At 36.6% G+C, this 22,747-nt stretch overlaps 1 protein-coding gene across 2 annotated transcripts in view; it reads right to left on the bottom strand.

The window, feature by feature from the left end:
• The window catches only part of TRIM37 (tripartite motif containing 37), a 160,559-nt gene that overhangs the window by 47,706 nt on the left and 90,106 nt on the right, over positions 1 to 22,747 (bottom strand). For both annotated transcript variants that reach the window (XM_036879658.2, XM_036879657.2), the window contains exon 18: positions 1,748 to 1,942. In XM_036879658.2, the coding sequence (XP_036735553.1) occupies positions 1,748 to 1,942 (195 nt within the window). The remainder of the gene's footprint in view (positions 1 to 1,747; positions 1,943 to 22,747) is intronic.

Here is a 22,747-nt window from a genome sequence, read left to right as displayed (position 1 = left end):
TAAAATTTTCTTAAAACTTCTCTCTTCTGCAATTTTACTCCCTTAGTTTAAAGTGTATAGTAACACTTCTAGGCAAGTAACTGCCTGTACTCCAGTTAAGTTTTAGCTGTCTACTAGCTTCTCTACTTTGCCATCCCAATGGTATGTTCAACTCAAGATGTTTAAATCCAAGACTTGTTCTTGCTCTCTATTTTCCCCATCCTCCTTGTCATTAGCATCTTAATTACCTTGATTTGAAACTCAGGTCATCTCATTTATATTATTAGTTTTACATAGAAAACTAAATTTTTGAAGAACTGAGATTTTATCCTGTTTATATAGTTGGCATTCATTTTTCCAAAGACAATATTTTTTTTCAAAACCATGCTTTTACATGTCTATAAAATATGCTTATTGTACGGATAAACTATAATTTTTCAGCCATAATTACATTAATGGATATTTTCAAACAACTCATTGTTTTATCTTTGGGATATACTTCTAGAAGTGAAATTACAGGATGAAAGGATGGAGGTATTTTTAAACCTACTACAAAATTTTACTCAAAAAGTTTAAACCACTGTACACATCTACCTGCAGAGTCACAGCTTATTTGTTTCAGTAGGTCTTTGAAAACAACACTAGTTCTACTTTAAACAAAACCTTTTTGCCAATGTGGTAAGTTTTTTTTTTAATGATCACAAGATCACATGTGATCACTGAAGAACTATGTGTGATTTTTATTTTCTTTGCAATTTTCTGTACTTTCCAATTTTTCTACAATAAAAATATCTTAGAAAAAATGTTAAATTATGCCATAAGTGCTACAAAAGTCAGGTATTAATACAAAATGTAGTTGGAATATAGATAAAAAGCAATTGTGTCATAACCTGGCTGGAAACTTTCAAACTAAGGACCCAGACTTCTAGGAAGCACACCTTAGGAAGGATGTCCAAATAAGCCATACTCTGAGTCCATCCCCTATTAGAGCAGCTCAGCTCTACTTCTGTTTTCTGCACTGAGGCTTTGCCTTAGACTATATTTGAAAAATGAGTTTTGTTGCTTTAAAGAAGCATCAAAATCACTGTTCTAAATCATTGATTTGATTTGTATAATACTATTATTTAAGAAGGTAAGAAAAAATTCAGTATATTTTAGAAAAGTTTCCAATAAAAATGGTTTTTAAAATGTGCCATTTAAAGGTAAATCCTTAGCTGTTTAAAACTATGCTTAAGAGTTTGAAAAAATCCAGGTTTAGACCCTACCATCGATTATGTGTATGTGTACGTCACAATCACAGTAACACAAATGTAATTTCCCTTTAATAACCATTGCAAATAAAACACTGATCTGATAGACATTTTTAGGCTACTGAAAATCAATCAAAGCATGAGTAAACCATCTTTTTCTATATTTAGTTTAGACACAGTTCTATGTGAATGTTAGGGTATCCATGAGGCCTGCAAAATTCTAAAGTCATTCACAAAGAAGACTATTTCATATGGATCAAATGTCAGTTAGACATAGTCTAAATAGCAGATCATATTAAAAACCTTCTTACAGGCATTTTGACATTATTTTTACACAAAAAAGTTTTGAACAACAACAAAAATTAATTCGATATAAAGGACATTTTTTATGACATTCAATGAAAAATCAATTTGCTACAAGAACATACCATGTTATACTTAGATGAAATACTTGGCTTAAAATCAAGAGTTTTTTTGGAGAACCACAGAAAAAAGAGTAAGTATTGTTAGTATCTTACCTGTGGGCTGCAAAAGTGAAGCAGGTGGACGAGGCTGTAAGCCCCACAAATTTTCCATACTGCTCCGGTCCTTAAGGTCCAACAAATGTATTAAAATTAAAGGATCAATGTCTAATAAACTACTGGTAGCAGCAGAGCATAAATGTGCTCTTCTTGACATTCTGGTACTGGCACCCACATAGCCTTGGTTACTACCTGCAAAAGTAACCGAGATGTTAGAAAATGCATGCTATGTATTTGCACAAATTTAAGAATACTTAAAAGAAAAAGTAAGCTCATTAATATTGTCTGAATACAGTTGGCCCTTGAACAAGACAGGGGTTAGGAGTGCTGGCTCCCCCATGCAGTAAAAAATCTGGGTATTAACTTCTGACTCCCCAGAAACTGAACTACTAACAGCCCACTGTTGACTAGAAGCCTTACCAAAAACTTAATCAATTAACAGATATTCTGTATGTTTTATTATATACTGTATTCTAACAATAAAGCCTAAAAAAAAAGAAAACAGCCTTTCAAATTGTCACCAACTCTTCAAAAAAATTATCCAATATATTTATTAAAAAAAAATCTGTAAGTGGACCCTTACAGTTCAAATCTATGTTGTTTCCAGGGTCAACTGTACTTGTCTATGGCTTTGTCTCCTAGGAATTGGTGTTTATGATGTGAAGCACAAAGAAGAAACCAGATTGCCAGAGAGATACACACAAATATAGGGACTGAGCAATGACCTCATTAGTGTCCAGAAAGAATTCAGGAGCAATACTCAACCCCACCTGAACCCTAGAAATAAAAAGGTAACAATGTGTACAATATTTACAACTAGGGGGATGATGGTGAGGAAAAGGAGAATATATCCCATAACCAAGTGGTCTTAGTTGGAAGACAAAGCTCCATTGTAAAACTGATCCCAAGGAACTAGACACCAAAATATGACCCTTCTCCTGGCCTTTGGACAGCAAAACATACATACTATGACAGTTTGATAGACTTTTGTCCTAGCTTGAATAAATACTGGAGTAAAATTTGAAGTTTTTAGACTAAACTTGTAATGACTGATGCACAGTATAGATAGCTGTGAGCAAAGGTCCTATATATATCACCTATATTGGACTCAGCTCCTTAAGCCAGTGAAACCATCTAACTTTTCTCTACTGCCTAGTACAATGCCTAACAAATTTCAGGTATGGAAATATTGGTTAAAAGTGACAACGTTTAATAAAGCTATTTAAATATTTTCTAAAGAAATACAAGGTTAAAAAACATTACATTCAGTGAAGTTTTAATAGAGATAACATAAAAATAACATAAGATAATCAGGTTCTGACTATTCATGAATATTTCAAAGAGTTGCAGCAGGAAATTAACTTAGAAAAAAGTTCAATTATTCAAAGTTTTAAGATAATTATTTACTTACATGTTTTTCATCTATATTCACATCCTCATGTCTTTACCTTCTATTTACTCTTTTTCCTCTTCCAAGGATTATCCCATTGCCAATTTTTCTTCTCTGGTTCTATACCCACTGCAAGTACTATTTAAAATAGCAGAAAACTATCCCCTCTGCCAACCTTGAAACTGTTTCTTCACCCTATTCCTATACTAGAGTCTCCAAATCAGGATGCATATCAATCAGCTGGAGTAGTTTTAAAAATTACAGATCCCTGGCTCCAACCCAGATGTACTAAGCAAGAATATTGGACTGGGATCCAGGACCTTTTTCCCAAAAATATTCAGGTGGCTCTGATTGGATAATAAGCAAGCTCAGTAGCCCAGTGTATGGTATCTACTGCCCTGATATCTGGTTCTTCTTTAAAAATAAAAGTTGCTCATTCTCCCAAGTCAGATGGACCCATACATAGTACAGGAAGGAGTGTTAGCAGTCTCCTGTTTCTCAGTGCCCTTCCAGGCCATTACTTTCACCTTTCCTTTCTGGTTGATGCCCTTTGGCTACTCCCTCCTGCACATGTTCCTAGCCTTTTTACTATCATATTAATCCACTAGCAACAAAGACTTTAGAATCTAGTTCAGTTTCCCTCTCTCAGAGCTAATATTGCCATCATTCTGGGTGTGTGTGTGTGTTTTTAATAATGCCATCATTCTGGGTGTGTCTGTCTCATGTGAGATTATAGCCTAATGAATGTTCACAAAGCACTGGCACCCCAGAATCCCCCATGCCTCCTAAAACTGCTCAGGAACCTTTCTCCATAGCCTCCATCCTGAGTCAAACCCCAGGGATTAATTTTGTTCTTCAACATCATATAAATGTAATGATAGAGTATGTACGCTTACATCTTGCTTCTTTGCTCAACATTATGTTCATGAGATTCCTCTATGTTGCTTTATGTAGTGGTTTATTCATTTTCATTATTGCTGTGCAGTACCTCAGTATATGAATATATCCAACTTATTTCTTTACTCCCTTGGGAAAGAAATAGGGTTGCTTTTGGTTACCAAAAATAAAGCTACTGAACTTATAAGCAGATAAATGCTCTTGAAGCTCACATTTTAAAAAATGTATTACACCTCATAAAAAAAGCAAACAGATCAGTGATGGGCTCCTTTCTTCCAGAGCCAAGCCAGATTAATACTGCTAACATGTCACACTGGTCTACCTGAGTCCTTGATTTTATCACAACGCCTATATGCATTAGCATGACATTCAAGGTCCTATACTACACAGTCTAGTCTCAAGCTACTTTTTTTTCCCCCAGCTTTCTCTACTTTTTTCACATGCTTTTTTATAAATTACACTTCTTTTTCTTAAATTAAAAAGCAGAATCAGTGGTGGTTGTGCTCCTGCTCCAGAGCCTGCAGCCTTTCCCAGGTGATGTCACAGACTCAGATCCTACACAGAGTCTCTGTTAATGGATGTGATGACCTGAGGCCCCCAAAACCTAGAGGAACAGTTTGAAAAGATCTAATGGCAGCACCACTTTGACCAGATTCATTCTCAGACAGTATTGTTTCAGACAAGAAAATGCCCTATGGGGGAAAGATGACAGCACAGAGAAAGTCTGAACCCATCTCCTCACACCTTCACACTGAATCTACAACTATAGACAGTGCAACGCATCATGAGGAAGAACTGAGGACTGATAAATACCTTCTACACAACAAGGGAAAGAAACATAACATAAAAACACAGCAGGAAAGACAGAGACACAGCAGCTTCCCAGTCCCTGCCCACACCCAGATATGTCAGCCAGAGAGTACATTTGGGCTGCAGCCACAGTCAACTCCAACCCTTGGAGAGCACACCTGGGCCACTATACTGCACCATGGGCATGGAGCCAGTAGCTGTGGAGACAGGGCTTTCCAGGAGAATGTGCCTGGACCCACTGCCTCCCCAGTAGCATAGACCCCAACAGTGTATTCACACAGCAATTCCTCCAAATGGACCCTTCCCAAACCATGCCAAGAGCCCTGACAACAGAATACCTCAATCTCATGCTCAAAAGGCCTCCAACCAGCCTACCAAAATCACCAGGCACACGCAATCTCCCCAGGGAATCTTCCCTACACAAGGCCAATACTTCAAGATTGGGAAAGGTAGCCTTTTCTACTAATTCACAGAATCAAGCACAGAAAGCCAAACAAAATGAGGAGACAGAGAAATATGCCTGAAACAAAACTTCAGAAAAGGAACTAAATGAAAGAGAGTTAAGCAACTTCCCAGATAAAGAGTCGAATTGATGATTATAAAGATGCTCACCAGACTTGAGAGAAAAGAGTGGAGGAACTCAGTGAGAACCTCTACAAATATGAAACAAAATCAATCAGAGATAAGAATACAATAAGTGAAATGAAAAATATGCTAGAGGGAATCAACAACAGATGAAAGGATGCAGAACACTTGGTGATTTGGAAAACAGAGTAATCAAAGCACTCAAGCTGAATGGCGAAAGAAGAAAAACAAAAACAAGATGAATATCGGTTAAAGGAGCTCTGGAACAATACCAAACAGCCAAACATCTGCATCATAGGAGGTCTAGAGCAGAAGAGAGAGGAGTAGAAAATTTATTTGAAGAAATAATAGCTGAAAACTTTCCTAACTTAGAGAAGGAAAGAGATATCCATGTCCAGGAAGCAAAGAGAGCCCCAGAAAAGATAAACTCAAGGAGGTTCACCAAGAAACACTGTTAATTAAGATGATAAACATCAAAGACAAAGAGAAAATCTTAAAAGCAGCAAGAGGAAAGCAATGAGTTACCTACAAGGGAAACCCCATAAAGCTATCAGATGATTTTTAAGCAAAAACTCTACAGGCCAGAAGGGAGCGGCATGATGTAAGAAAAACTTCCAACTAAGAATCCTCTATCCAGCAGGGTTATCATTCAGAACAGAAGGGCAGATGAAGAGCTTCAAAGATAAACATAAGTTAAAAGAGTTGACCACCATTAAACCAGCCTTATAAGAAATGTTAAAGGTTCTTCTTTAAGAGGAAAAAAAAAAGTATTTTCCTAACTAGAAGAAAAATATGAAAGTGAAAATTTCACTGGTAAAAGAAAACTTATACCAGAGGTAATAGATCAATTACTTAAAGGCTAGTATAAAGGTCAAAACACAAAAGTAGTATAATCAGTTACATCTAAAAATGAGTTAAGGGGATCACTAAATAAAAAGGCATCATATAAATAAAATGCAGAAGAGGGAGAGTAAAAAAATGTAGCATTGTTAGAATGTGTTTGAATTTAAATGACCATCAACTTATCATAGATTGCTATATATGTAGGATTTCATATAAGAACCCCACGGTAACCACAAGCCAAAAAAACCTGTAATGGATACATAAAAATAAAAAAGAAGGGAATCCAAACATAACACTAAAGGAAGTCATACTGCATGAGGACAGAGCAAAAGAGGAAGAAAGGATCAGAAAAGAACAAAAATAACCAGGAAACATTTAACAAAATGTCAATAAGTACAAATCTATAAATAATTATTTTAAATGTAAATGGACTAAATGCTCCAAAAGACATAGTGTGATTAAATGGATTTAAAAAAACCCCACCTATTTGCTGCCTATGAGAAACTCACTTTAGACCCAAGGACACACCCAGACTGAAACTAAAGGGTGGAAGAAGATATTCCACGCAAACAGCAATGAAAAAAACAAGCTGTAGTAGTAATAATTGTATCGGACAAAAAAGACTTTAAAACAAAGACTGTAACAAGAGACAAAGAAGGATATTATATAATGATTAAGGGCACAATCCAGCAAGAAGATTTAACAATTGTAAATATCTATGAACCCAACAGAAAAGAACCTAAATGTGTAAAGCAAATATTAATAGACATAAAGGGAGAGACTGACAGTAATACAATAATAATAGGGGATTTTAACACCTCACTTACATCAATTAATAGATCAACCAGACAGAAAACCAATAAGGAAACTGGGTTTGAATGACATTTTAGCCCAAATGGAATTAAGATACATATATAGAACATTACATCCCCCAACAATAGAATACACATTCTTTTCAAATGCACATGGAACATTCTCCAGAACAGATCATCACATGTGAGGGCACAAAGTCTCAATAAATTTAAGAAGACTGAAATCATATCAAGCATCTTTTCTGACCCCAATGTTATGAAAATGGAGCCAATTACAAGAAAAAAAATTGAAAAAACATAAACATGGAGGCTAAACAGCACACTACTAACCAACCAATGAGTCATCAAAATCAAAATACACTTGACGAACACAGGAATACAATAGAAAACAGAACATAGAACAGAACAATAGAAAATAGAAATACAATAGTTCAAAATCCTTGGGTGCATGAAAAGCAGTCCTAAGAGGGAAGTCTATAGCAACACAAGCATACCTCAAGTACAAGAAACATCTCCAACAAACCATCTAATCTGACACCTAAAGGAACTAGATAAAGAACAAACAAAAAGCCCAAAGTTAGTTAGAAGAAAGGAAATAAAGATCACAGTGGAAATAAACGAAACAGAGACTAAAAAAAAAAGAAAAGATCAATGAAACTAAGAGCTGGTTCTTTGAAAAAATAAACAAAATAGATAAATCTTTAGCTAGACTCATCAAGAAAAAGAGAGGGGATTCAAAATCAGAAATGAAAGAGAAGTTACAGCTGACACCACAGAAATACACTTGATTATTATAAGAAAGCATTATGAAAATGATATACCAAAAATTTGATAACTTGGAAGAAATGGATAAATTCCTAGAAACACACAATCTTCCAAAGACTGAAAACCAGGAAGAAACAAAATTTGAACAGACAATTACTAGTAATGAAATTGAACTGTTAATCAAGATTAACTTCCAACAAATAAAATCCCGTAACAAGATGGCATCACAAGTGAATTCTACCAAACATTTAAATAAGAGTTGGTACCTCTCTGACTCAAACTATTCCAAAAAACCGAAGAGGAAGGAAAGCTGCCAAATTCATTCTATGAGCCCAGCATCACCCTGAAAAAAAAGAAAATTACACACCAATATCCCTGATGCACACAGATGCAAAAATCCTCAACAGATAAATATATACATTAACCCAATAAATATATACATTAACCCAAATAAAAATATACATTAAAGGATCATTCAATACAATCAAGTACAATTTATCCCAAGGATGCAAGGATGGTTCAGTATATATAAATCAATGTGACATCACATAAACAAAAAGGATAACCATATGATCATCTCAACAGATGCTGAAAGTATCTGACAAAGTTCAACATCCATTCATGATAAAAACTCCTAATATGGGTATAGAGAGCACATATCTCAACATAATAAAGTCCTTATATGATGAACCCATAGCTAACATAAAACTCAGTGGCAAAAAGCTGAAAACTTTCCCTTAAGATCAGGAACAAGACAAGGATGCCCATTCTCACTACTTTAGTCCTAGCAACAGCAATCAGACAAGAAAAAGAAATAAAAAGCATACAAATTGGTAAGGAAGAAGTCAAACTGTCACTATTTGCAAATGACAACACTATCTGTAGGAAACCCTAAAATCTCCACCAAAAAAACAATTAAAATTAATAAATGAATTCAATTATAAAATTAATAAATGAATTAATAAAATCACAGGACACAAAATAAATGTATAAAATCAGTTGCACTTCTATAATAATGAACAGAAAGAGAAATTAAGAAAACAATCCATTTACAATTGCAGCAAAATAATAAAATACTAGCAATAAATCTAACCTCTAATTAATAAATTTATCTCAAATTAAGGAGTTAAATACCTATACTCTGAAAACTATGAAACACTGATGAAAGAATCTGAAGATGATACAAATAAATGGAAAGTTATTTCATGTTCGTGCAGAGGTTAATGTTAAAATTTCCATACTATTCAAAGCAATCTATGGATTCAGTGCAATCCCTACCAAAACACCAGTGGCATTCAAACACAACTGGAGCAAATAATACTAAAATTTGTAAAGACCCACAAAAGACCTCCAATTAGCCAAAGCAACCTTGAGAAAGAACATAGCTGGAGCTCTCTGATTTAAAACTGTACTACAAAACGATGTAATCAAAACAACATGGTACTGGTACAAGCACAAATACACCATAGAGAGCCCAGAAATACACCCATGCCTATATGATCAATTAATACATGACAAAGAGGCAGGAATATATAATGGGGGAAGACAGTTCTTTTCAATCAATGATTTTGGGAAAGCTAGATAGCTACCTGCAAGAGTGAAACTGGATCATTGTCTTACACAATACATAAAAATAAACTTGAAATGGATAAAGACCTGAAAACAAACCTTCCAGAAGAAAACACAGGCAGCAAACGCTTGAACATCAACATTAGAAGTTTTTTCTGGATGCCTCCGCAGAGAAGGGAAACTAAAGCAAAAATAAACACTTGTGACTACATCAAACTAAAAAGCAAACTACACTGAACTAAAAGGCATGGCAAAGGAAACCATCAACAAAACAAAAAGGCAACCTACTGTATGGGAGAATATACTTGTAAATAATGTATCTATTAAGGGGCTAATATTCAAAATAAATAAATTACTCATAAAACTCAACACCAAAAAAACCAAATAATCTGATTAAAAAATGGGCAGAGGACCAGAATAGACATTTTTCCAAAGAAGACATACAGAGGGCCTACAGACACATGAAGAAATATTAAATCCCTCTGATTACCAGGAAAATGCAAATCAAAATCACACTGAGATATCATCTCACACCAGCCAGAATGGCTAGCATCAACAAGGCAAGAAATAACAAGTGTTGGTGAAGATGTGGAGAAAAGACAACCCTCCAACACTGTTGACGGGATTCCAAATTGGTGCAACTATGGAAGGCAGTATGGAGGTTTCTTAAAAAACTAGAAACAGAAACACCATATGACCCAGCAATTCCACTTCAGGGAATCTACTCGAAAAAAGCAAAATCATTAATTTGAAAAGATATGTGCACCCCTGTGTTCACTGCAACATTATTTATAATAGCTAAGATATAAAAGCAACCCAACTGTCTATCAATAGATGAATGGATAAAGATGTACATACACACAGGGAATGTTATTCAGCCATAAAAAAGAAAGAAATCTAGCCATTTGTGACAACATGAATGGACCTAGAGGATATTATGCTAAGTGAAATAAATCTGTCAGAGAAAGAGAAATACCATATGGTTTCACATATATGTGGAATCTGAAAAACAAAACTAACAACAACAGAAACAGACTCAAACACGAGAACAGACAGTTGGTTACCATGGGGGTGGGGGAAGTGATAGGTGAAAGAGGTGAAGGGAATAGAGGTACAAATTTCAAATTATAAAATAATTTAGTCACAGGGATGCAAGTGTAAGATAGGGAATATGGCTCCTAATATTGTAGTATCTTAGTATGGTGATAGATGGTAACTACATTTATCATAGTGAGCATTTAACAATGTATATAATTGATAAATCATGAAGCTGTTCCTCTGAAACCAATATAATGTTGAATATAAACTATATTTCAGAAAAAATGATTATTTAAAAAAATCTAAGAAAGAATTATGCTGCTCTAAATATTTCTATAAAAACGCACTGGTAGGTGGGGAGGCAACATGGCAGCATGAGTAGGACAGTGGGAATCTCCTCCCAAAAACATATATATTTTTGAAAATACAACAAATACAACTAATCCTAAAAGAGAGACCAGAAGACACAGGACAACAGACAGAATACAACTACACCAGCGAGAACCCAGCGCCTGGTGAAAGGGGTAAGATACAAGCCCCGGCCCGACGGGACCCGAGCACCCCTCCCCCCAGCTCCCGGCGGGAGAAGAGTAGGCAGAGCAGGAGGGAGACGGAGCCCAGGACTGCTAAACACCCAGCCCCAGCCATCCGGGCCAGAGCGGAGGCACAGTGCATGCGTATAGAGGGCTGGTAACTAAAGAAATAGGGCAGTAAGACCTCTGAGCGGGTGCCGAAGCTGATGTCCCTGGGACAAAGAAAAGCGGAGGCTTTTTGAAAGTCTTAAAGGGACAGGGATTTAACAGCTGGACGGAAACAGCATAGGTCACAGCCCAGTGGCAGGAAATTACAGGGAAAACCGGGCGCACTAACCCCCTGGGCAACAGCTCTGAGACCCCTCACAGAGGTAAACAGCCAAACAGCCCTCCGGTCCATTACCTCTCCTGGCGCTGCGAAAGGAGAGAAACAGCCTAAGGTAAACCCCGCCCACAGAAAGGGAGATCCATCCATATCAGCCAGGCAAGACACAAAGACCCAGCCTACTCACAATTACCCAACACAAGCCACTAGAGGTCGCAGTTGTCCCAGTAAAGAAAGGCCAGTAGCAAGTGAAAAGTTTGGCCCTCCCAGCCGACAGTCAATAGCACCTGTCAACATGAAAAGGCAAAAAAATATGATCCAGAAAAGACTAACCCAATCAGCGTCGGCATCTGCTACATCTTCCCCTGAGAAGAAACCTGGGGAGATAGATTTAACCAGTCTTCCTGAAAAAGAATTCAAAACAAAAGTCATAACCATGCTGATGGACTTGCAGAGAAATATGCAAGAACTAAGGAAGGAGAATACAGAAATAAAACAAGCTCTGGAAGGACTTCAAAACAGAATGGACAAGATGCAAGAGACCATTAATGGACTGGAAAACAGAGAACAGGAATGCAGAGAAGCTGATGCAGAGAGAGATAAAAGGATCTCCAGGAATGAAACAATTTTAAGAGAGCTGAGTGACCAATCAAAAAGGAATAATACACGAATCATCGAAATAGCAGAAGGACAAGAGGCAGAAAAAGGGATAGAAAATGTCTTTGAAGAAATAATTGCCTAAAACTTCCCCAAACTAAGGGAAGAAATGGCCTCTGAGACCACAGAGGTACACAGAACTCCCATGACAAGGGATCCTAGGAGGGCAACACCAAGACACATAATAATTAAAATGGCAAAGATCAAAGACAAGGGAAAAAATATTAAAGGCAGACAGAGAGAAAAAAAAAGGTCACCTACAAAGGAAAACCCATCAGGCTATCATCAGACTTCTCAACAGAAACCCTACAGGCCAGAAGAGAATGGCATGATATACTTAATGCAATGAAACAGAAGGGCCCTGAACCAAGACTACTGTATCCAGCATGAATATCATTTAAATATGAAGGAGGGATTAAACAATTCCCAGACAAACAAAAATTGAGGGAATTTGCCTCCCACAAACCACCTCTTCAGGGCATCCTACAGGGACTGCTCTAGATGGGAGCACTCCTAAAAAGAGCACAGAACAAAACACCCAACATATGAAGAAGGGAGGAGGAGGAATAAGAAGGGAGAGAAATAAAGAATCATCAGACAGCGTTTATAATAGCTCAATAAGCGAGTTAAGTTAGACAGTAAGATAGTAAACAAGCTAACCCTGAACCTTTGGTAACCACAAACTTAAAGCCTGCAATGGCAATAAATTCACACCTTTCAATAATCACCCTAAATGTAAATGGACTGAACGCACCAATCAAAAGACACAGAGTAATAGAACAGATAAAAAAGCAAGATCCATCCATATGCTGCTTATAAGAGACTCACCTCAAATCCAAAGACATGCACAGACTTAAAGTCAAGGGATGGAAAAAGATATTTCATGCAAACAACAAAGAGAATAAAGCAGGTGTTGCAATTCTGGTATCAGACAAAACAGACAACAAAATAAGGAAAGTAACAAAAGACAAAGAAGGACATTACATAATGATAAAGGGCTCAGTCCATCAAGAGGATATAACCATTATAAATATATATGCACCCAATACAGGAGCACCAACATATGTGAAACAAATACTAACAGAACTAAAGGAGGAAATAGAATGCAATGCATTCATTCTAGGAGACTTCAACACACCACTCACGCCAAAGGACAGATCCACCAGAAAGAAAATAAGTAAGGACACAGAGGCACTGAACAACACATTAGAACAGATGGACCTAATAGACATCTACAGAACTCTACATCCAAAAGCAACAGGATACACATTCTTCTCAAGTGCACGTGGAACATTCTCCAGAATAGACCACATACTAGGCCACAAAAAGAGCCTCAGTAAATTCCAAAAGATTGAAATCCTACCAACCAACTTTTCAGACCACAAAGGCATAAGATTAGAAATAAACTGTACAAAGAAAGCAAAAAGGCTCACAAACACATGGAGGCTAAACAACACGCTCCTAAATAATCAATGGATCAATGACCAAATCAAAATGGAGATCCAGCAATATAAGGAAACAAACGACAACAACAACACTAAGCCCCAACTTCTGTGGGACACAGCAAAAGCAGTCTTAAGAGGAAAGTATACAGCAATCCAAGCATATTTAAAAAAGGAAGAACAAGCCCAAATGAATGGTCTAATGTCACAATTATCGAAATTGGAAAAAGAAGAATAGATGAGGCCTAAGGTCAGCAGAAGGAGGGACATAATAAAGATCAGAGGAGAAATAAATAAAATTGAGAAGAATAAAACAATAGCAAAAATCAATGAAACCAAGAGCTGGTTCTTCAAGAAAATAAACAAAATAGATAAGCCTCTAGCCAGACTTATTAAGATGAAAAGAGAGTCAACATAAATCAATAGTATCAGAAACGAGAAAGGAAAAATCACAATGGACCCCACAGAAATACAAAGAATTATTAGAGAGTACTATGAAAACCTAGAAATGGACAACTTCCTAGAAAAATACAACCTTCCAAGACTGACCCAGAAAGAAACAGAAAATCTAAACAGACCAATTACCGGCAACGAAATTGAAGCGGTAATCAAAAAACTACCAAAGAACAAAACCCCTGGGCCTGATGGATTTACCTCGGAATTTTATCAGACATACAGGGAAGACATAATACCCATTCTCCTTAAAGTTTTCCAAAAAATATAAGAGGAGGGGATACTCCCAAACTCATTCTATGAAGCTAACATCACCCTAATACCAAAACCAGGCAAAGACCCCACCAAAAAAGAAAACTACAGACCAATATCCCTGATGAACGTATATGCAAAAATACTCAACTCTATTGAAAATAGAATTTTTGGAAACCGAATTCAAAAATACATCAAAAAGATTGTACACCATGACCAAGTGGGATTCATCCCAGCGATGCAAGGATGGTACAACATTCAGAAGTCCATCAACATCATCCACCACATCAACAAAAAGAAAGACAAAAACCACATGATCATCTCCATAGATGCTGAAAAAGCATTTGACAAAGTTCAACATCGATTCATGATAAAAACTCTCAGCAAAATGGGAATACAGGGCAAGTACCTCAACATAATAAAGGCCATCTATGAAAAACCCACAGCCAACATTATATTGAACAGCGAGAAGCTGAAAGTTTTTCCTCTGAGATCGGGAACTAGACAGGGATGCCCACTCTCCCAACTGTTATTTAACATAGTACTGGAGGTCCTGGCCACGGCAATCAGACAAAACAAAGAAATACAAGGAATCCAGATTGGTAAAGAAGTTAAACTCTCACTATTTGCAGATGACATGATACTGTACATAAAAAACCCTAAAGACTCCACCCCAAAACTACTAGAACTGATATCGGAATACAGCAAAGTTGCAGGATACAAAATCAACACACAGAAATCTGTGGCTTTCCTATACACTAACAATGAACCAACAGAAAGAGAAATCAGGAAAACAACTCCATTCACAATTGCATCAAAAAAATAAAATACCTAGGAATAAACCTAACCAAAGAAGTGAAAGACTTATACTCTGAAAACTACAAGTCACTCTTAAGAGAAATTAAAGGGGACACTAACAGATGGAAACGCATCCCGTGCTCGTGGTTAGAAAGAATTAATATCATCAAAATGGCCATTCTGCCCAAAGCAATATACAGATTTGATGCAATCCCTATGAAACTACCAGCAAAATTCTTCAATGAACTGGAACAGATAATTCAAAAATTCATATGGAAACACCAAAGACCCCGAATAGCCAAAGCAATCCTGAGAAAGAAGAATAAAGTAGGGGGGATCTCACTCCCCAACTTCAAGCTCTATTATAAAGCCGTAGTAATCAAGATAATTTGGTACTGGCACAAGAACAGAGCCACAGACCAATGGAACAGACTAGACAATCCAGACATTAACCCAGACATATATGGTCAATTAATATTTGACAAAGGAGCCATGGACATACAATGGCAAAATGACAGTCTCTTCAACAGATGGTGCTGGCAAAACTGGACAGCTACATGTAGGAGAATGAAACTGGACCATTGTCTAACCCCATATACAAAAGTAAACTCAAAATGGATCAAAGACCTGAATGTAAGTCATGAAACCATTAAACTCTTGGAAGAAAACATAGGCAAAAACCTCTTAGACATAAACATGAGTGACCTCTTCTTGAACATATCTCCCCGGGCAAGGAAAACAACAGCAAAAATGAACAAGTGGGACTATATTAAGCTGAAAAGCTTCTGTACAGCAAAAGACACCATCAATAGAACAAAAAGGATCCCTACAGTATGGGAGAATATATTTGAAAATGACACATCCAATAAATGCCTGACGTCCAGAATAAATAAAGAGCTCACACGCCTCAACAAACAAAAAACAAATAACCCAATTAAAAAATGGGCAGAGGAACTGAACAGACGGTTCTCCAAAAAAGAAATACAGATGGCCAACAGACACATGAAAAGATGCTCCACATCGCTAATTATCAGAGAAATGCAAATTAAAACTACAATGAGGTATCACCTCACACCAGTAAGGATGGCTGCCATCCAAAAGACAGAGAACAACAAATGTTGGCGAGGCTGTGGAGAAAGGGGAACCCTCCTACACTGCTGGTGGGAATGTAAATTAGTTCAACCATTGTGGAAAGCAGTATGGAGGTACATCAAAATGCTCAAAAAAAACATACCATTTGACCCAGGAATTGCACTCCTAGGAATTTACCCTAAGAATGCAGCAATCAAGTATGAGAAAGACCAATGCACCCCTATGTTTATCGCAGCACTATTTACAATAGCCAAGAATTGGAAGCAACCTAAATGTCCATCAATAGATGAATGGATAAAGAAGATGTGGTACATATACACAATGGAATACTACTCAGCCATAAGAAAAGGGCAAATCCTACCATTTGCAGCAACATGGATGGAGCTGGAGGGTATTATGCTCAGTGAAACAAGCCAAGCGGAGAAAGAGAAATACCAAATATCTCACTCATCTGTGGAGTGTAAGAACAAAAGAAAAACTGAAGGAACAAAACAGCAGCAGAATCACAGAACCCAAGAATGGACTAATAGTTACCAAAGGGAAAGGGACTGGGGAGGATGGGTGGGAAGGGTGGGATAAGGGGGGGGAGAAAAAGTGGGGTATTAAGATTAGCATCCATAGGGGGGTGGGAGAAAGGGGAGGGCTGTACAACACAGAGAAGACAAGTAGTGATTCTGCAACATTTTGCTACGCTGATGGACAGTTACTGTAAAGGGGTATACAGGGGGGACCTGGTATAGGGGTGAGCCTAGTAAACAAAGTATTCATCATGTAAGTGTAGATTAATGTTAAAAAAAAAAAAAGCAGTTCCTGTGTGGTAACCTCCAATGAGTTCTACACAAGAGTATAAAGGGCATATAAAAGTGTAGGCAAAGGGTCTGTTTGCGTTTATACAGGAGATCAAAGCCTAATTGGGCTACCCCGAAAATGAACTAAGATACGATATGAAAGAGAACTTCCAACATCAGCACTCTCTGGAAGACTCATGCCAGAAGATGATCATCAAAAAACCCCAACAAAGATCCACGCACTGCTACAGCTGTAGATGCCCTCATCCCACCAGCTCCTGGACTTGCCATGGGAATGAAGGAGATATCTAAGCCGGCCTGTGCATACAGTAAAACAACAAATTTGACTGGATCTATACTGTTGGAACTCAACCAAGAATTAGGAGAAGTGCAAATTGTAGCTCTCCAAAATCTTACAACTACAGACTATTTACTGTTAAAAGAACATAAGGGATGTGAACATTCCCCAGGAATGGCTTGTTTTAATTTGCCTGATTTCTCTCAGACTGTTCAAGTTCAGTTGGACAATATCCACCATATCATAGATAAGTTTTCACAAATGCCTAAGGTGCCTAACTGGTTTTCTTGGTTTCACTGGAGATGGCTGATAATTACAGATATGCTTTGGTTATGTAACTATACTCCTATTATGTTAATGTGTGTGCGCAATTTAAGTAGTAGCTTAAAACCTATACATGCTGAAGTTACTCTACAAGAAGATATGTCAGAGAAATAATCAATCTTCCCATGTTTTCTTCCGCCTGCTACTTCTATAGCTTTTCTTCTTCCTTCCTAATTACAACTCTTAAATAGAATTCATGCCTCATATCAAATTTACCGAGTATCATAATTCTTCCAAGTGGTAAAGATACTTCAAGACAAATGCTGGGCATAGAAGCTACAGGGCATAAATATGCAAAGAAATAAAAAGCTAACCATTTCAAACAATAAGGCTTCTCTCTCACTTACCAACTTTACATTTCCCTGTATGGCCCCGGAAGATGACTGGTTAGCCAGAGACGGGTAAGATTCCTCAAGGGAGGAACAACTTAAGACAGGCACAGTCGCAGGGGTGTCATCAGGTGAGAAACTGGGGATCAACAGAGGTGAGGCTTAGAACCTCACCCCCCCATTCTGAGAGAAAGCTTCTGCATACGTGGATGTTTTATTGCCCTTGTCTAGCTTGGATTAACACATAGTCTGCAGGCACATACCTGATCATCTACATTTGCTCTCTTACAACACTAAACTATGTTTTCTACCTTTATCTTGTATCTACCTACCACTTCAGCATTTTATTAAAAATAATAATATAAAGAGAGAAGTGTGGTATCCACATATAAATCAAGTATAAAAACCAAATGAGTATTCATATTTGAACTGACTGTTTATAGTTCATAATGCGTGAGCAAAACCGAAAGTTTCTGTGATGACTGCCCTTGTACTGTTCACTATGTAACATTCATTACGTAAGAATTTGTTCTCCATGTAAGAACTTGTTTGTTATGCCTCAGAAGTTTGGAGACTGACGAAAATTAGGCTTGGGGTGGATTAATGATTGTGCATTGAGCACTGACTCCCCTATACAGAATTTTATTGTCGTTAACAACCATTTGATCAATAAATATGAGAGATGCCCTCATAAAAAAGAAAAAAAAGAAAAGGACAGACTTCCAATGGTAAAATAAATAAGTAACCGGGATATAATGTATAGCATAAGGAATATAGTCAAGATATTGTAACAGCTTGGTAGGGTGATAGCTGGAACCTAGAATTATGTATATAAATGTTTTATCACTGTGTTGTACACTTGAAACTAATGTAATGTAATACTGTGCGTCAACTACCCTTCAATAAATAATAATTATCTAAAAAAAAAAAAAAAGTGTAGGCAAAGGATCTGTTTGTGTTTATACAGAGGATCAAAGCCTAATTGGGCTACCCCGAAAATGAACTAAGATACGATATGAAAAAGAACTTTCAACATCAGCACTCTCGGGAGGACTCATCCCAGAAGATGATCATCAAAAAAACCCCAACAAAGATCCACGCACTGCTACAGCTGTAGATGCACTCATCCCACCAATTCCTGGACTTGCCATGGGAATGAAGGAGGAGATATCTAAGCTGGCCTGTGCATACAGTAAAACAAAAAATTTGACTGGATCTATACGGTTGGAACTCAACCAAGAATTAGGAGAAGTGCAAATTGTAGCACTCCAAAATCTTACAACTACAGACTATTTACTGTTAAAAGAACATATGGGATGTGAACAGTCCCCAGGAATGGGTTGTTTTAATTTATCTGAATTCTCTCAGACTGTTCAAGTTAGTTGGACAATATCCACCATATCATAGATAAGTTTTCACAAATGCCTAAGGTGCCTAACTGGTTTTCTTGGTTTCACTGGAGATGGCTGGTAATTACAGGTATGCTTTGGTTACGTAACTGTACTCCTATTATGTTAATGTGTGTGCGCAATTTAATTAGTAGTTTAAAAACTATACATGCTGAAGTTACTCTACAAGAAGATATGTCAAAGAAATAATCAATCTCCCCAGGTTTTCTTCCACCTGCTACTTCTATAGCTTTTCTTCTTCCTTCCTAATTACAACCCTTAAATAGAATTCGTGCCATATATCGAATTTACCGAGTATCATAATTCTTCCAAGGGGTAAAGACACCTCAAGACAAATACTGGGCATAGAAGCCACAGGGCATAAATATGCAAAGAAGTAAAAAGCTAACCTTTTCAAACAATAAGGCTTCTCTCTCACTGATCAACTTTACATTTCCCTGTATGGCCCCGGAAGATGACTGGTTAGCCAGAGACGGGTAAGATTCCTCAAGGGAGGAACAACCTAAGACAGGCACAGTCGCAGGGGGGTCATCAGGTGAGAAATTGGGGATCAACAGAGGTGAGGCTTAGAACCTCACCCCCCCTGTTCTGAGAGAAATCTTCTGCATATGTGGATGTTTTATTGCCCTTGTCTAGCTTGGATTAACACATAGTCTACAGGCACACACCTGATCATCTACATTTGCTCTCTTACAACACTAAACTATGTTTTCTACCTTTATGTTGTATCTACCTACCACTTCAGCATCTTATTAAAAATAATAAAGAGAGAAATGTGGTATCCACATATAAATCAAGTATAAAAATCAAATGTGTATTCATATTTGAACTGACTGTTTATAGTTCATAATGCATGACAAAACCGAAAGCTTCTGGATGACTGCCCCTGTAATTGTTCACCATGTAACTTATTCACTATGTAAGAATTTGTACTCCATGTAAGAACTTGTTCGTTAATCTTCAAAAGATTGGAGACTGACGAAAAATAGGCTTGGGGTGGATTAATGATTGTGCATTTAGCATTGACCCCCCTATAGAGAATTTTATTGTTGTCAACAACCATTTGATCAATAAATATGAGAGATGCCCTCACACACACACAAAAAAAATATATATATATATATATATATATATATATATATATATATATACACACGCACTTCCAATTGTAAAATAAATAAGTAACCGGGATGTAATGTATAGCATAAGGAATATAGTCAAAATATTGTAACAACTTGGTATGGTGATAGCTGGTACCTAGAATTATCATGTATATAAATGTTGAATCACTGTGTTGTACACCTGAAACTAATGTAATACTGTGTGTCAACTACCCTTCAATAAAATAAATAAATAAATAAATAAAAAATAAAAAGATAAAAATGCACTGGTAAACACTGGCTCACATTTCTACTGGAACTGGTAGAGCCACAGGTTTGTGTATGTTCAGCTTTAGTACAGACTGCCCAACATTTTTCCAAAGTAGTGATATCAATTTTCATTCCTACTAGCAGGGAATGAGAGTTTCCATCTCTTCACATGCTTTCAACATTTAGTATTGTCAGTTTAACAAATACCAGCTATTATAGTGGGTGTGCAATGGTATCTTACTGTGGTTTTTACCTGGCACTTCCTGAAAAAAGAATGAAGAAAAATTAAGAGTCCCAGAAACCTCTGCGTTCCCATCAAATGTACTAATACACACATAACAGGAGTTATGAGTGATAAATAAACTCAAAAGATTCACATTGAGACAAATCATAATTTGCATTTCTCTGACAAATAGGCCAAGCACCTTTAAAAATGCATACGACTGCCTATTAGATAGCCTCCTTTGTGAAGTGTGTATTCCAGTCTTTTTTGCCTTTTTGTTCCAGAAGGTAGTCTTGTGTTTTTCTTACTGATCTGTAGACGTCCTTTATATATCATAGACACATCTTTTGGATAATATTTTCAATTCATTTATCCTGATTAATAAAAATGATGGTGCTTGTAAAAAAAAAATCAATATATACTTCTTAACCAGACTGTACACATGAGATCTTCTAAGCAGTTAGATAAATCAGTCTGGAGATCAACACATGGGTGTGTCCCACAGGTCTTTCAAAATCAACTGAATGTATTACCTTCTGCTCCTGGACTCACTATCTTATGTAATGGCACAGCCTAACCAAGAACCTTAAGGAATCATCCCTACATCTCTACCAACTCCAATCCATTCAGTTAGAGTCTAAGTCCTACAGAATCTATTTAACTTCTCTCAAAAGGTTTCTTTTCCACCCTATTGCTATTGCTTTATTTTAGGTCCTTACAATTTTCTCTCCTGGAATGTTTTGGTAGCTTTCTAAATAAACTTGTCTCATCTACTTTTAATTCACCTTCCACTATGTAATCAAATCTGATCACACTTCTTTTTAAAGACCTTTAGTGGTTCTACAAAATGAAGCCTAAACTCCTTAGCCTGCCAAATAAGACATTCTATTACTTGATCTTGATTCCTACCAATTTTCCACTGTTCTGTCCACATATAAACTAAGGTCTCAATTATTTGCAGTTCCAAAATGAACTATATTATGTCTGCTGCCTAGAATGCCTTTGCTCTTTTTTGTCATCACTTCACTGCTCCCCTAATGAACTTGTAGCTCACCTTTCAAGAGCAGGATAAAGCATCACTCCCATTCTGAAAACCTTCTTCACCTATTCTCAATTAGCTATTCCCTCAATATTTGGTGTCAAGCTGTAGCTATATTTACAATCATAAAGTTTTGCAATGACTAGTGCTGGATTCTCATTTAGGAAAAGTGATGCTCATTCATCTTATAATACCAATTAATGCAGTGCCTGATACCTAGTGAGCATTCACTGTACATTTGTGGAACAAGTAATCTTAAACGTCTTTAACCTGAAACAAGTAACAAATCTTTTGAGTTATATAACAATACACAATGTCAATTTGTTTTATAAATATTGTACTGCTAGAACCTTTTAGTTCTCAAAAAAGTATTACAACGTTCCATAAATCACACAAGGCAGGCAAATACAGATTTTTTTTTCCTACTCAGCTGATTCAACTAGCTAATGTTCTAGATTAGAATAATAATACCAACAACCTTTTCAGCATATAGTTTTAAGCAAAACTTCTTTTGAAACTAAATGAAAATAACTGAATAAACTACAAGCAATTCCTGTGGGAATGAGGCCACCTGAGTCACTAAATAGTTCTTGTTTCAAGCTATATTCTTATTTAATACTGCCTATAAAATGAAATTAATACTATTTACTTTATATTTAACTTCTGTATAAAAAAGATCTACTTAATGGACAACTTAACATCTTAATGGATGTGATTCTTCGGATGATTATGTGGTTCCGAAGTATTAACCATGACAGGTTTGAAATGGACTTTTCATAATGTGTAACAATGATGCATTCCACTCTCGGCCCCACCTTACCCCAATCCAACTTTTGTTCACTGATTTATATACTAAATATACCTTTTTATTGTAGAATAGTTTTAGATTTATAGAAAAGATGATAATACAGAGCATTCCTGTAAATCCCATACCCAGTTTCTCCACTGTTAACATC

Source organism: Manis pentadactyla, chromosome 4 (genome assembly GCF_030020395.1).
Source record: "Manis pentadactyla isolate mManPen7 chromosome 4, mManPen7.hap1, whole genome shotgun sequence".
Lineage (NCBI taxonomy): Eukaryota > Metazoa > Chordata > Mammalia > Pholidota > Manidae > Manis > Manis pentadactyla.
Note: the sequence above shows the minus strand (reverse complement) of the source record. Positions and strands in the feature narration are given on the sequence as shown.